Source organism: Corvus brachyrhynchos, unplaced genomic scaffold (genome assembly GCF_000691975.1).
Source record: "Corvus brachyrhynchos isolate BGI_N302 unplaced genomic scaffold, ASM69197v1 scaffold671, whole genome shotgun sequence".
In the NCBI taxonomy this organism is placed as follows: Eukaryota; Metazoa; Chordata; class Aves; order Passeriformes; family Corvidae; genus Corvus; species Corvus brachyrhynchos.
Genome location: NW_008236441.1, coordinates 287,628 through 300,783, shown reverse-complemented (window position 1 = coordinate 300,783; position 13,156 = coordinate 287,628). Strand labels below are relative to the sequence as shown.

At 44.5% G+C, this 13,156-nt stretch overlaps 2 protein-coding genes across 3 annotated transcripts in view; one reads left to right on the top strand and one right to left on the bottom strand.

The window, feature by feature from the left end:
* Positions 1-12,162, top strand: part of UBE2F (ubiquitin conjugating enzyme E2 F (putative)) — a 56,637-nt gene extending 44,475 nt beyond the window's left edge. For both annotated transcript variants that reach the window (XM_017747126.1, XM_008643571.2), the window contains one exon: positions 10,076-12,162. In XM_017747126.1, coding sequence (XP_017602615.1) covers positions 10,076-10,126 — 51 coding nt within the window. In that variant the 3' untranslated portion in view covers positions 10,127-12,162. The remainder of the gene's footprint in view (positions 1-10,075) is intronic.
* Positions 12,163-12,694: 532 nt separating this feature from the next.
* Positions 12,695-13,156, bottom strand: part of RAMP1 (receptor activity modifying protein 1) — a 16,495-nt gene continuing 16,033 nt past the window's right edge. The window contains exon 6 of the mRNA XM_017747091.1: positions 12,695-12,727. Coding sequence (XP_017602580.1) covers positions 12,695-12,727 — 33 coding nt within the window. The remainder of the gene's footprint in view (positions 12,728-13,156) is intronic.

Below are 13,156 nucleotides of genomic sequence, written 5' to 3'. Positions count from 1 at the left end.
GGAAAGAGTAAACCACGTCTGGGAAAATTTTGAATATTCCTGTTTTTCATATTCTCTGAAATTTCACCGATGTCTGCCAGCAGAGTTTAAATATGTAGATAATGCTGAAAGATTTAACAGGTGGCAACAAAGATGATCCTTTGGTTTAAGGTTCTTAATTGCTTCATCAGGAACAAAAATTGATGTTTTACCACTGCAGATTTGGGTTTTTTCTCCATTAGCTACAGGCAAGCCGAGCTTTTCACCTTGTCTTGATTTTCCTTATGGTGTTCAATAGTACCTGTAAGTGATTTCATTTTGATGTCTTACATTATAAACTGAAAAATGGGTTTAAACAAAAATAGGTGGCTTTTGTATTTTCGGTATTGTGAAGTGGTTAATGTTGGTTTGCTCTAGAATTTGTAGGTTTGACACTTAGGTTTGTGTGAATAGAATAGGATCTGATGTTCCCAAATTGCAGTGCTGGCTGACCAAACTAAATTTAAATGATGGAGAGCTGTTGTGTTGCTTGGTACTATGTTGATGAGAATTGGAGTGCTGTGGAGAGGGAAATGATTCACCCCCAGTAGGACAATAGAGCAGTGGGAGGCTGGGCATTCATTTGGATCATCTTAGCCTGGATTAATACCCTGACATTTAAATTGCATTCAATTTCTTATCCTTTCCCTGCATGTCCCAGTCTTGCTGTAATGTTCCTACACAGACAACCCTTCTCACCTGTTTTATCTCTGCTCTGACAAGTTCACTTTTGAAGGAGTAAATACAGACCACTTTCCTCTGCTGTGCTGCCCTTTGTATGTGCAGGTGCCAAAGGTTCCCATTCCACAGATAAGCTTAAGTGCACAAGGGAAGAAGCAACCGGTTTTTAAATCTTGACATTCTACTTTGTATTTTTTTTATCTGCCTGCAACATAAATCCTTTTTCTGGCTGTCAGAACTGAGGTTGGCCTGTGGCTTAAATCAGCACTGGGCTGCACTGGCTGCAGTCACAGCTGAGTCTCTCATCCCAGGGCTTTTCTCTCTTACATCTCGGAAACTTCAACCCTACAGGCTTGTGATAAAGAGAGTGAAGAATGTTTGGCAAGGAACTCAGTGCAATACCGAGGTCTGAGTCGCTGACAGTGTCAGATTTGGGTGGATAAGCCACCCTTCCCTGAGGAGCCTCTGGCACTGCCTGAGACTGACAAAAAGAGGCTTCACCAGGGTTTTTGAAACCATTCTCCTTGTGCTGCTCAGGAGAGAGTTGCTCTTCATGGTTGGCAGTGGCTTAGGATGCGTGGCCACTCATCCATGATGTATTTGCTGTATTCTACTGGCAATCCCAGCTGTAATTCCTGGGCCGAAAGGAAGTTTTCTCCCATGTGTGATTGAAGTCTATGGCCATCTTTTTAAAAATAGAAGCAAAGGCTGTCATCAGGAGGGTAATATCCTGAACAAGGCATTATAGTACAGAGAGCTGCTAAAATATGTGAAAAAGAAAAGAAGGTTTTTGCCTTATCCTTAGAAGCATATCAATTTAATGTAATTAATGTGAATTATTGTACGTGGGGAGAGATTCAGAACTGCAGGGCACTTCAGGTTTAAAGTAAATTTTTGATTAAAGTTTCTTAGACTGTAGAAATGCAGTTGGATAGGGGAAGGAGGGGAATCCCTCCATATAGTATAAACTAAACAATCTGGTCTTGAACATACTGAAATACAAGATAACAGCAATTAGTTGTAGAACAGAAGAATTTCTGTGGAGCTGAGGGTGGAGGAAATACTGAGTTGACAAGGGTGATGTTTTCCTCCTCCATACCCCAAGACTAAAAATTATCCTTTTAACAAAATGTTCCTGTGTTTGGTGTGTCACTGTGGTGTGGAGAGATGTGTCAACCCAGTGCCACCGTTGCTTTTAAAGCATTTCTGTTTTCTATCCTTTCACTTCTCTGATGAAAGTTGGATATCTGTCAGTCTGATAATCTTGAAACAGCAGCAGAATAATTTGAAGAAATACAAAATTATGGATAATGATGAAGGCTAGGAGCCTCTGGAAAACTTGGCAAGGCAGCTGTCAGGTTGCATGAAAATAATCTTGTGTTTTAATGTAATGCAAGTTAAAGGACGTGATAGAAACATTTCTTTCTTGTTCATGGCCAGCATAATCAAGTGAAATGATTCTGAATCACATTAGAGGGGGTGTTTGTTCTGTAGCTGTAGGTTTTCCAGCACTTCATCCTTGAGACATTTCTAGAAGGTGTTTTACTGCATCACTGAGGTTAGCAGGGACCTCTGGGGGTCGTAGTGACTCTGTGCCACTGATCATGGCCCGCTGAGCCCAGCCTTTCAGCAGGTTCAGTCGCCCCCACTGCCCCTTTACATGGTCTATCCTGAATCAGTCTGTCCTGGAGCTTCACTGAAGTGAACCTTTAGCAGTTGCTTTGCTTTTTAGTGTTGGTTTTTGGCAGAGGAATAAGGCTTATGCAGTGATTCCACCCATCTGTCCCCTCATCCCGGCCTCCCTCTCAGTCCCTCTAGCTTCTAAATACACACATGGATTTCCATCAGATTTGACAGAGCAGCAGAGTCTTTACATCCAGTTCCTGTAGCTGTCACCAAAACTGGCAGCAGCAGCAGAGAGAGGCTGGGCTGGGAGGAAGGCTCCAGGTGGCCTCTGTGGGCACATCCAGCTCGGAGCAGACTCTGAGCTTTGCCCTGCCTTTGGCTGCTGGCCAGGCTGAGGTGGTGAAAAGTGCCAAGGAAAAGCTGTGTGGGTGTGGAGAGCAGTGATGAAAGTCTGCGAATTTGTGAGCAGTCAGGTTTTGCTGTCTTTGCTTGCTAAACGTGTCTTGTAAAGTCTTTCTTTCCCGTGCCAGGCTTTCCTTGGCTGTAGGGGACTCCAAACTCCTGCACACCAAGTGAGGCTTTATTTTGGTAAAGAGAACTCCCCACAAGCTATTCAAACACCACAGGGTGTTCCATTGCTTCCAGCTGATCACAAGAGCTGCATATTTTTACTTGCAGTTGTCTTTTTTCCTCTTCCCTATTTAGCCACATTTGAAGTAATTAGTGGGCACACTGCTGCATATATGAATTTTTAGGGGATTTTGTGCAACTCTGAGTTTTTTCCTTTTCCTTGCTGCTGGCTCTTAACTCCCAACAGTGGAAAGATGTATGCTGTTAAAATTGCTCAAGAAGTAATTGAGGTTAAGGCTTTGAAGCTACTGCTTCTTCATTGTGAATTATTAATTCTCAAGGCTTACAGAAAGAGTGACATTGTAAAATTCATTGTAAAATTGTGTACTTGGTTACACTAGCTGCTCTACTTGCATGCATTCTGTGCTCCTTTTCATAGCATCTCCTTGGACTATCTCTTACCATTTTTAGTAGTTTTCAGTTCATCTGCAGACTGGATTTCTCTATTTTCAGCTCTTCCACATGATTTTGGAATTATTCTGATGTGACGTTTGTGAGGTCACAGTCTTTTGTAGTGAGAAATTACAGTGGAAAAAAGGAAGTTCTTAAGAGTTTATTGTGCGATCCAAGGCTGTGTTAGAAAACAGTTTGCAGTGATACAGCTACTTCTATACCCACAGAAACAGTAAAAAACTCCTGGTTTAAAACCAGGAACTTCTCAGGCTTTTGATTTCTGGTCTGGGTCCAAGAATGCAGGATGCAAATTAGTATGTTTTCATTTTCAACCTCTTTGGTGTCAGACTTTGTCAAAAGCTCTGTTGATGGCCCTTAGCTTAGGGAAGGGTAGAGAGCAGAAAGGCTGTTTGGTACTGGTCAGGACAGGGACATCAACAGAGCTGGCCGAGAGCTGGTTCTCACTATGTTTGCTTCGAGCTGGCTTTGTCAGGACCTCATTTTTTATGTTGTTTGCATTGTAGAATATTTGAGTCAATGTTGTTGCTTAAATTAGCGTGGTCTCATCCGTGCTGTGTTCATCGAGCTTCCTCTGGGCCGGGATCTGTCTCTGTCCTTGGTCTAATGTGAGGTTTTCCACTTAATCCCATCCCCTTGTTTAAATTGATAGCCCTGCACCAGCCCCTGACATCCTGAAATCTCTCGTCCTGATGGAAGGTAGCTATTTCCAAACATTTGTGAGAACACTGCTTTTTATTTATAACAATACAAAACTGCAGTGATGAAAGTGTGACTTTCAGAAGGTGCTTTTAACCCTCTTCAGGTAAAATAAGAAACTCACATTTATTCCTGGCTGCTGAATCAAGTATCTCTTGCCTGATTTCTTCTGAAGGGGTTACAAAACACTGAAGAATTGTTTTAATTAAATGCACCCACAAGGTGTATCTGAAGAACTGAAGTAGATCTTCACCTTTGGCTAACCTCAGCTTTCCAAGCTTTTACCACACTGGAAAAGAATGTAGCCCCAAAAGGCTTTCAAGCTTGATGTGGTTTTTTTTGGAAGCCATTTAATTTTTGTTGTGGGGTTTTTATTACTCTCTGATTACAGCTTAATGGCTTATTAAGAACAACAGTTCCATCGCAGACCAAAAACATCTTTTCATAACAATTCTCCCTGTGAGTCATTGCATTTATTTATCTCCATATTTATTGCAGTAAATCCTTCACTTCCTCTGCACCCCCAACCACCCTGTTTGGTGTTTGTTGTTCTCACTGAAACCGTGGCAGCCATGGTAGAATACGTCTTTGTTTTTCTGCAGCATTTGTGCATTTACAGAGCTGCACTGGGGTTTTTCTTGGATTGCTTCCCCATTTTATGCTCTCTGTCCTTGTTACAGCCTTTGAAGGCTTTTCCCAGCAAGCACAAAGTACATTAAATGGCATGTGCAAATGAGCAACAGCACAGCTGCTAATTGTGCTAACAGATGTAAATAGGAAAAACATTACTTTTCTAATGCTGCAAGTATTTATAGAAACCATTACCCCCATCTTCCGTAACACTTTGATTATGGATGGAGCCTCTCTCAGGTTCACCAGAGATGATTAAGCTTTTGCAGATGGTTTGATTTGCTGAGGTAATGTGGAAGAAATGCAGATGTTTTAAAGCTTTTGTTTTAGGTGCTTTAGGCAACTAAGTGGCTTGAAAGGAAAGCTTTTGCTTTGCATCCTTCAGAAACATCCATGGCTTTTGAAAGGGAACATATGGCAGAGTTGTTCTGTGCCAACAGGGAGTCTGAGCTCTTGGAGCTGCATTCCCCACGTGCCTCACCTGCCCGGTCAGGTTAGTTTGAACATCATTTGCCTTGAGTAGAGCATGACTTGCAAAACCCTCTGGCCAGACTCAGGCAGCTCCCATTTCCTCTGTGCTCGTAATTTATCCATTAAGATCTCTGATCCCAAGGACATAACCTCTCTTGGGGATGAGTGGCATCCTCATGGGTGGAAGTGTGTTTGCAGCTCAGAGGATGTCAACCTCCAAGTAATTGGGATAATTCAGGTAATTTTCCTGAAGGGCTTTTCTGTAACCCTTTCCCACTGCTGGCCAGGTGGTCACTGTGCCTGGGTGAGCCTCAGGAGCCTTGCAGGAGCACAAGGAGACCAGCTCCTGACCTCTGGCACTGAGTGGCTAGGGAGTCTCTGCTCCCTGGTTTAGCTCCCAGGAGGTTTTCTGTGTTTTCAGCAACCCAGGTGAAATCATAAATGGCAGTAAGAGATCTGTGACAGTCTGGGCAAATCCCAAGTCCTTTGGCACCAGAGGATTTACCAGGCCTCCACTGTCTGCCTCCAGCCCAGGGTTGGATTTGGACTCACACTGCATTTGATCCAGGGCACAATTTTCTTTGGGAAGCCGCTTTGCTCTCTCCATCTGGCTCAATTCTCTTGCCTTTGCACAAACAGGTTTTAGGTGTATTTATCCCTGCCCTCTAAATCCATAGCCTGTTCCTCTTCTAGGAACTTCAGAGAGTGCTTCTCTTCCTTTATCTTTCGCCGCTGGCAAACAGCAGAAAATTTGTGGAAGCATGAGGGAAATGGTTCCTGCTTCAGATGTGAAATCTCAAACAAATGGCTGTGCAAATGTGTTCAGTGTGGTAATGAATTGCTGGGCCTCTGCAAGGTATCTTCAGCTTCTCTCTGTCCTGGCAGGCAGGTCACTGCTTCTCACACCAGTTCTGTAACCTACCTCTGTGTGCAGATATTTCAAAAACAATGTCCAAACCTTAGTGTTCCTCTTCTTCCCCACAGCGCTGCTATTTTCCAAATAGCTTCAGTGCTGTGTTTTGGCTTTGGTTGGTTTTTTTTTCCCTGCAGTAAAAATTTCACCTTTTTTTCCCCCCTTAGGACTTGGCTACTAAGAAATCTGCCAAAGCATTTCCTCATCATTTTGCAAAATCACAGTTGCTTGGTGTCTAGAAGAATTTTAAAATCTGAAGTAGGGATTAGAGGCCATGAAAATCGACATGGCTTTGACTGCACCTGCTAAGCAGGGAGCTTGTGGGAGATACTTTTGTGTAGGTTTTTCACCCCCCACTCTTCTCTTTCTTCAGAGAACTAAAATTTAATTACAGAGCTTGGAAAACTCTTCACATCATGTAGAGACTGAGCTAAATAAAACAATGACAGGGAAATGAGAGCAAGGCAGGAACATGAATTGTAAAAAACCACCTCATACTTGAGATTTTTTGTACTGCTCAGAGGTTTCATTCAGCTCCTTTTTAAATGGGAGGAGATGTGTGGGGGTTGATGGCTGTGAATACTTACTATTTTCTGCAAGGGAGAAAAGAAAGAAATGGTGGCTTTCAGTATAATTCATAGGGCTAATAGGTAAATATACCTGGTTATTATATCCTAAAGCCTTGGCTGAGCTGAGTAATGAATGCCATTTTACTGGTGCTCAGAAGTCCCCTTCCCTAATCGCTTTGAAACCACAAGTCAGGTCCTAGCAGAAGTTGTTTGGAATTTAACCTTTGTAATAAATGTTGGATTCAGATAGTGTTCTGTTAAAATAGAGCAGCTTAAAAAAAAATACTACTATTAGCTCAAAAGAGGGAAGGGCAGGAGCAATTGATTATTTCTGTGATCTTTTTCTGTCTCCATTTGAATTTTACAGGATTGTAGGTCTAAAGGATGCGAAGGTGGATCAGAAAGGGTTGGTCACAGTTAGCTGGGTGGTTGTAGTCACAATGAAGAGACAGATGTGTTAAACAGCACATTTTCCTGCAGGGACTGGCCAAATAGTGCAGGCTGTGAAGTACCTGTAGTGGGTGTATGAAGGAAAATAAATGAGCTAAATCTGTTTTGGGTTTTATTTTTGGGTTGTTTGTTTTTTGGTTGGTTGGGGGTTTGTTTGGTTGTGTGGGTTTTTTTAAATTTTATTACTATTATTGGGTAATTCTTACACATAGTTTTAAATAAATAAAAAAGATTCCTGAGAGAAAGTTTCCATCAGAACTTTTCCAGACTTCTCTGGTAGCTGTCACCAAAGTATTGTGTTTGCTTTGGATAACTGAACAAATCTTCGGGTCACAAATTAAAACTTAATAAAAGACAAGCAGTTAATAAGCATAACTTGGTGCAGTATTAACAGTTGAAAAATAAAGTCTCATCTCCCAGAGCTGCCAAATCAGGTCAAACCCCAGTTTTTGATACAGTGCCTAGTTCTTGAAGTGTGTGTTTCCACATGCTTTTAGAAAGGGTAGAATGGAATTCTCTTTTGGAGTCTGGGGCTCTGTAGATCTTGTCCCAAGTGTTTTTCAGTGTAATCACAGAATCCCAGAATGGTTTGGGTTGGAAGAGACCTTAAAGCCCATCTCATCCCACCCCCTGCCATGGGTAGGGACCCCTTCCACGATCCCAGGCTGCTCCAAGCCCCAACCAACCTGGCCGTCCCGTGCCCCTCACCAGAGATCCGGGCGCAGCCACAGCTTCTCTGGGCAACCTGTGCCAGGGCTTCCCCCCCCCATCACAGGGAACAATTCCTTCCCAATATCTCATTTAAACCTTCTCTCTGTCCATTTAAAATCATTGCCCCTTGTCCTGTTTATTTCTGTAAAGGTTATTTATTAAACCTCTCTGTACAAACAAAACATCTTTGTTTAAATACAGAGGACAATTTCTGTGGGATATGTTACGTCCTTGAAGGGATGTTATGAATCCTTCTTTCCCTTAGCATTCCTAACAGGATTTTGCCTGTGCCTCTTTATAATGCAGGGTACGTCCTGCTGTGCTGAATTTTTGTGCTTCTGATTATTCAGTGTTGCACATAAGCAGCTGTGCCCAGAGAGAAGTGCCCCCTGTTAATCAGGAAGTGCTCAGCCATATGGCATGTGAGGATGGAATATTGCAGCTCTGGGACAAGCCCCTCCTGTTCACAGCCAGCTTCACACCAGCGAGTACCCTGTGAATGTGTTCCTGCCAACACCATCAGGTCCTTCAGCCCCGGCTGCTGAGTGACACTGTGACTTTCTGGAGCCTTCCTTCCTTCCTGAGGTCTTGCTTCTCTTCAGTCACTGCTGGGAGCCCATTTTCCTGTGTAATAACTCGTAAAGGGACAGAGGGAAAAGCAGAGGGTGCTCTGAGCTGTCTGCACTGCCCTGCTCGTGGATGTTGTTACACACAGGGAAGGTGCAGTTGTGTGCTCAGTTCCTTTTATTCATCCATCTTTTGGAGGAACACAGGAGTAGGAAACAATGTGCAACCAGCCCTCAGTGAATTCAGTTTCCACCACAGCTATCAAAACCTCCATCTATGGATCAGAATTGCCTGGGTTTGGAAGTTTTATTTCAGCTGAAGATGGCTTTAGCTTTGGAGTGCTAGTTTTTTAACACAACACACAGTGGGATGAGTGTGGAAAGGGGTGTGCTTGCAACAGAGTGGGAACGTCACTACACACAATATTGCCTTTAGCAATTGCCGTATTAGACCAAAACAGCTGCTCTTTCACCCAAGTGGAGCAGGCAGCCTGTTCCTAAGGAGGAGTGGGATTTCTGCACCCATATTTATAATAGGATATTTCTGGCCTTAAACTGTGTTTTAAACTACTTTGAGATTCCAGGCACTTTGCACATAGTTATGGACACGTGTGATGCACTTGATCAGCTGAGAAGTGAAATCACAGTCTGTGTTTCTGATGGATCATAGGTTTTCTTTGATCCTTCTGCATTTTAACCATGGGATAACCTTTATCCTTCCACTGGTAGAAAAACTAAGCAGCAGAAAACAAAACTATCATAAGGGGAGCTGATCTTAAGTGTTTGAAGCGTGGTGTTGGAGCCAGGGAAATACTGATGTGTTCCAAGGCTGACTGAGGCAAAAAGGTCCTGTTGGTGCTCCTTCCTGGTGTGATGTGATGTCCAGCTCTGGGTGGTCTGTACCAAAACACTTGGGATGTGTTTGAGAGGCATCATTTTATACATTGGCAAACCTGGAGCTGACAAGTGACATTGTTTGAAGCAGGACTGTGCCTTGTTGTGATCCCACAGGTCATGGCAGTGGGATTTTGTGCCCTTCCTAGTAAAAGCAGAGCCTTGGCAGAGGATTTCAGTGCTTCTGTGGCCTATGCGCTCCAGGGTGCCAGGACAATGTTCAAAACCTCCTCATCTGTTGCATGAGTTGTTTTTTAGTTGTTTGATTTTTTTTTTAACAGATGTGATTATATAAATTTCCCAGGTTTTCCTGCTTTATATTCCAGCAGCACACAAAAGCGGGAGCTGGAAATCCAGCAGAATGCACTCTGGAGCACAGGCCCCTCAGTGTGTTTGGGTGGAACATATTTAATACCAAGCTGTAAGCTTCAGGCTCGGAATAACATGCCAGGAATGTGGTGTCTTCCTGACATCCCAGCTTGCACGGGGATCACACAATGTCAGAATTTCTCTTACTCGGCATCTCTGTGCTTTCTAAGCACAAACTGCCAGACCTGGGTGTTTTTCCCTGGATACAGAGGTTATGGAATAGTCAGGTGGTCTGTGTGTACCTCAGCTGCTGACTGCTGCTGGCTGTTTTCCCCCTTCATGCCCCAGTGGAGCATAAGGATTCAGGGCCCTGAGGGAGAGCCGTGGACCTTTCCCGTGCTGGGAGCTTGCCAGTGCCAGTGTGGGGATCCAGCAGCACATTCCCATGAGTCCATCCCTGCCGTGCCCGGGGTAACTGTGCCTGTGCTTGCCCCTAGGAGGACTTTCGGAATAAAGTTGAAGATTACATTAAGCGCTACGCGAGATGATGAAGGGGGATGGATGGCAGGACCACGGCTCCACTCTAGAGTTGTCCTTAACTGCAACAGCAACCAAACCAGCCCGGATTGTACCAGTCCTGTGTCCATGTTGTACTGAAGAAGAAAACTAACTTCATAACCTGTCCATGTTCAAAGGAGAGTTCAGCATAAATACAGCAAGAAATTGTGTCTGTTGGTTGAAAAAGTTGTCTGCTTCCTTTTACAAATGTTTACTCTTCTGAACTGTACTGTATATCCTGTTGATGAGATATGCTTGAGAAGTTAAAAGAAATCACTATTGAAATTGTAATTACACTTTTTTTTTTTTTTTTTTCTAACTCTTGCCTAATCTGGAGGGGGGAAGGGAAAAAAACCAAACCCAAACTACCCAAACAGAAAAGGTGGCGTGTTTTGGAACACTTCGAGTTGGCAATAAATGGTCTCCTGTGAACCAAATCACAAAACTGTTGCCTTTGATGAGCAGAAACAATATGAGCTTTTTCCAAGAGTCACTCAGCTGAGGCTTAGAGCTTGCCAGAGTAGAAGTGCAAAATGAGATTCTACTTCTGGTATTGAAATTCTAGATGCTATTTAATGTAAGTATGTTTTTGTCACAGTTTGGAATTTTTACATTGTTAATTTCAGGCCCTGTTTGGGCTACAGTACTTTTGTTTTTTGTTTCTATTCATTGTGTGAAGTAGTTAAAAGAAATACAGGCTAATACGTAACTTAAGTACATGTTTAGTATTAAAAAAATTAAATATATATATATTATATATTATATATTTCTGTGAAAAAAGTAATGAAAGGAAGATTTTTTTTCTTAAGAAATCTGCCTTCAGCTTTCCAGTCTGGATGTGGTGAAGGAGCATCAGATGCTGTTTGATCGGATGAAGGTAAATTTAGGCACTGTTACCTGGAGAGCCCCTAATTGTGTTCTCCAGATCCCTGTGGTGAAAGGGAATGGCACAGCTGGGAACCACAACACCTCTCCTGCCACACACGGTGCACACTTGGCTTTCTCTTGATTTGGAAGGATGTGATGCTGCAATTGCCTTTTCTATAAGGAGCTGGATGGCGCTGTGTGAGCAGAGAGCCTGCAGAGGAGAGCAGCACGTACCTCAGGAGTGGCTTCAGAGCTCCCTGCACACCTGGCAGCATTGGGATCACACAGAGGAGCTGATGGACCCCACCTGAGCTTTTACAAACCAGAGAAATAAATGTTTGTGTGGTTTCATGCAGAGCAAGTGTGTGTGACACTCGGGCATTGACTGTTGGGTTTTAGCCCCCCTTTATTCTTTCCTGGTGTTCCTCTGCTGCTGCAGACACTGGAGGAAATTAAAACAATCTCCAGGCATGGCAGAGCTGGGGTGCAAACTGTAAGCACGAAACTTGAGTTTTCCCTGTGCCTTTTCCTTTACAGCTTCACAGCCTCCTGTAGCTGGAGGTCTGGGAAAGCAGGGAGGTGAAATGCAGGAGGGATTGGCATGCAGGAGGAGAGCTTCACCTGCAGATAATATTCACAAAGGAACATGGATCAGCCCACTATTTTAAGCACGCAACTACAGTGAGAGATCTTTGCTGCCAAAACCTCACAGCAAAGGTAAGGAGTAAAACACACAAAGGTTGGGAAATCCAGATTTTGCTTACAGCATCAGAAGGATTCTCTTTGAGCTGAAACCTCTGAACCAGGTTGCTGTAACAAAGTGCTCCTTACTGTAGGGGCACCCTGGTATTGTTAGCACATTCCATCCTGCAGGAGAGGGGGTCACAGTCCCCATTTCTTGGGCTGTCACCATGCATGGCTCCCCACTCATGCCAGGAAGCTGCTGCTGCTGTGCCCAGGGCAGAGCAAAGCCAGGGTGCTGCTCAGGTGAGCCAGGCAAAGCTGTGTCAGGGTACCAGCAGCCCCGTGAGTGCAGAGCTGCAGCCATCAAAGCCGTCCCTGCCTCCCAGAACAATCCTGTTTAACCCCTTTCCTGTGGTGTTGCTTGCCTGGAGGAGATAAGCAGAATAATAAAGTTTGGACACTGTTAAATACTGTACACGAAGGTCGGAGCATTGGTTTGTGCTCATCCAGGACACGGGGAGGGGGGGATTCTAGAAAATCTCACCACCTCACAGTCCAGGAAAATAAACTGCATTTTTCCTGGACATGAGGAGATGGGGGGTTTATATATTTACATAAACATATATGTTTGTTTATATGCATTTTTATGTATAGTTGTAAAGATTCAACTAATCTCTGCTTCTACCAGGATCACGGACTTGTTTGGGTTAGAGGGAGTCTGGGCTGGGTGGGCCAGACAGAGGGCTTGGTGTCCCACTAGGTTTTGGGGTTTTTTTGGGAAATGTGAGAGTCAGGAGTGAACAGCAGCTGGGTGTCCCCAGGGAACCCCTTCCTGAGCCAGCAAGGCACTGAAGGGGTCTGGAGTGTGTCAGAGCTGTCAGGGATGGCAGTGCCCAGGGGTAGGGTTGGGGGTCCCCATCCCATCCCAGGTGCGGCCCAGTCTCCCTGCACGGGAGCTGACCCCACTCCAGGACATCCCCTAGGGATCCCCCTGCCCCACCCAGAGCTCAGGGGGTGGGGGTCAGCACTACTGGGGGTCCCTGGCATCACAAAGAGCAGTGAAGGAGGAGCTTGACCTCAGCCTTCACAGAGACAGGCACACATATTCATGTATTTATTTATTTAGGTAGGAAAAGCACCTTACTCTCATTCCTTGTTAGCCCCAGGGCACCACCGGTGCCACCCACTCCCACTGCCGACTTCCCCCCGTTGTTCCCCACCTCCCAGGCAAAAGCCAGCCCGTGCAAGCCTTGTCCTTGTGCTGGGGGCTGGGGGAGAAGATGCCTTTCCAGGTGTGGGGGGAAACCCAAGAAAAGACAAAGAGAGGAAGCCGAGGGTGTTTTGGCACACCCAGACTCACTGGTCTCCCGTGTGTGGCAGCCGCGCTGGCACTGCGGAGCTGCAGGATTCCGACTCCCCACACCCCGCTGGGTTTTTTTCCTTTCAACTTTTCCTCCTTGGCACAGGGT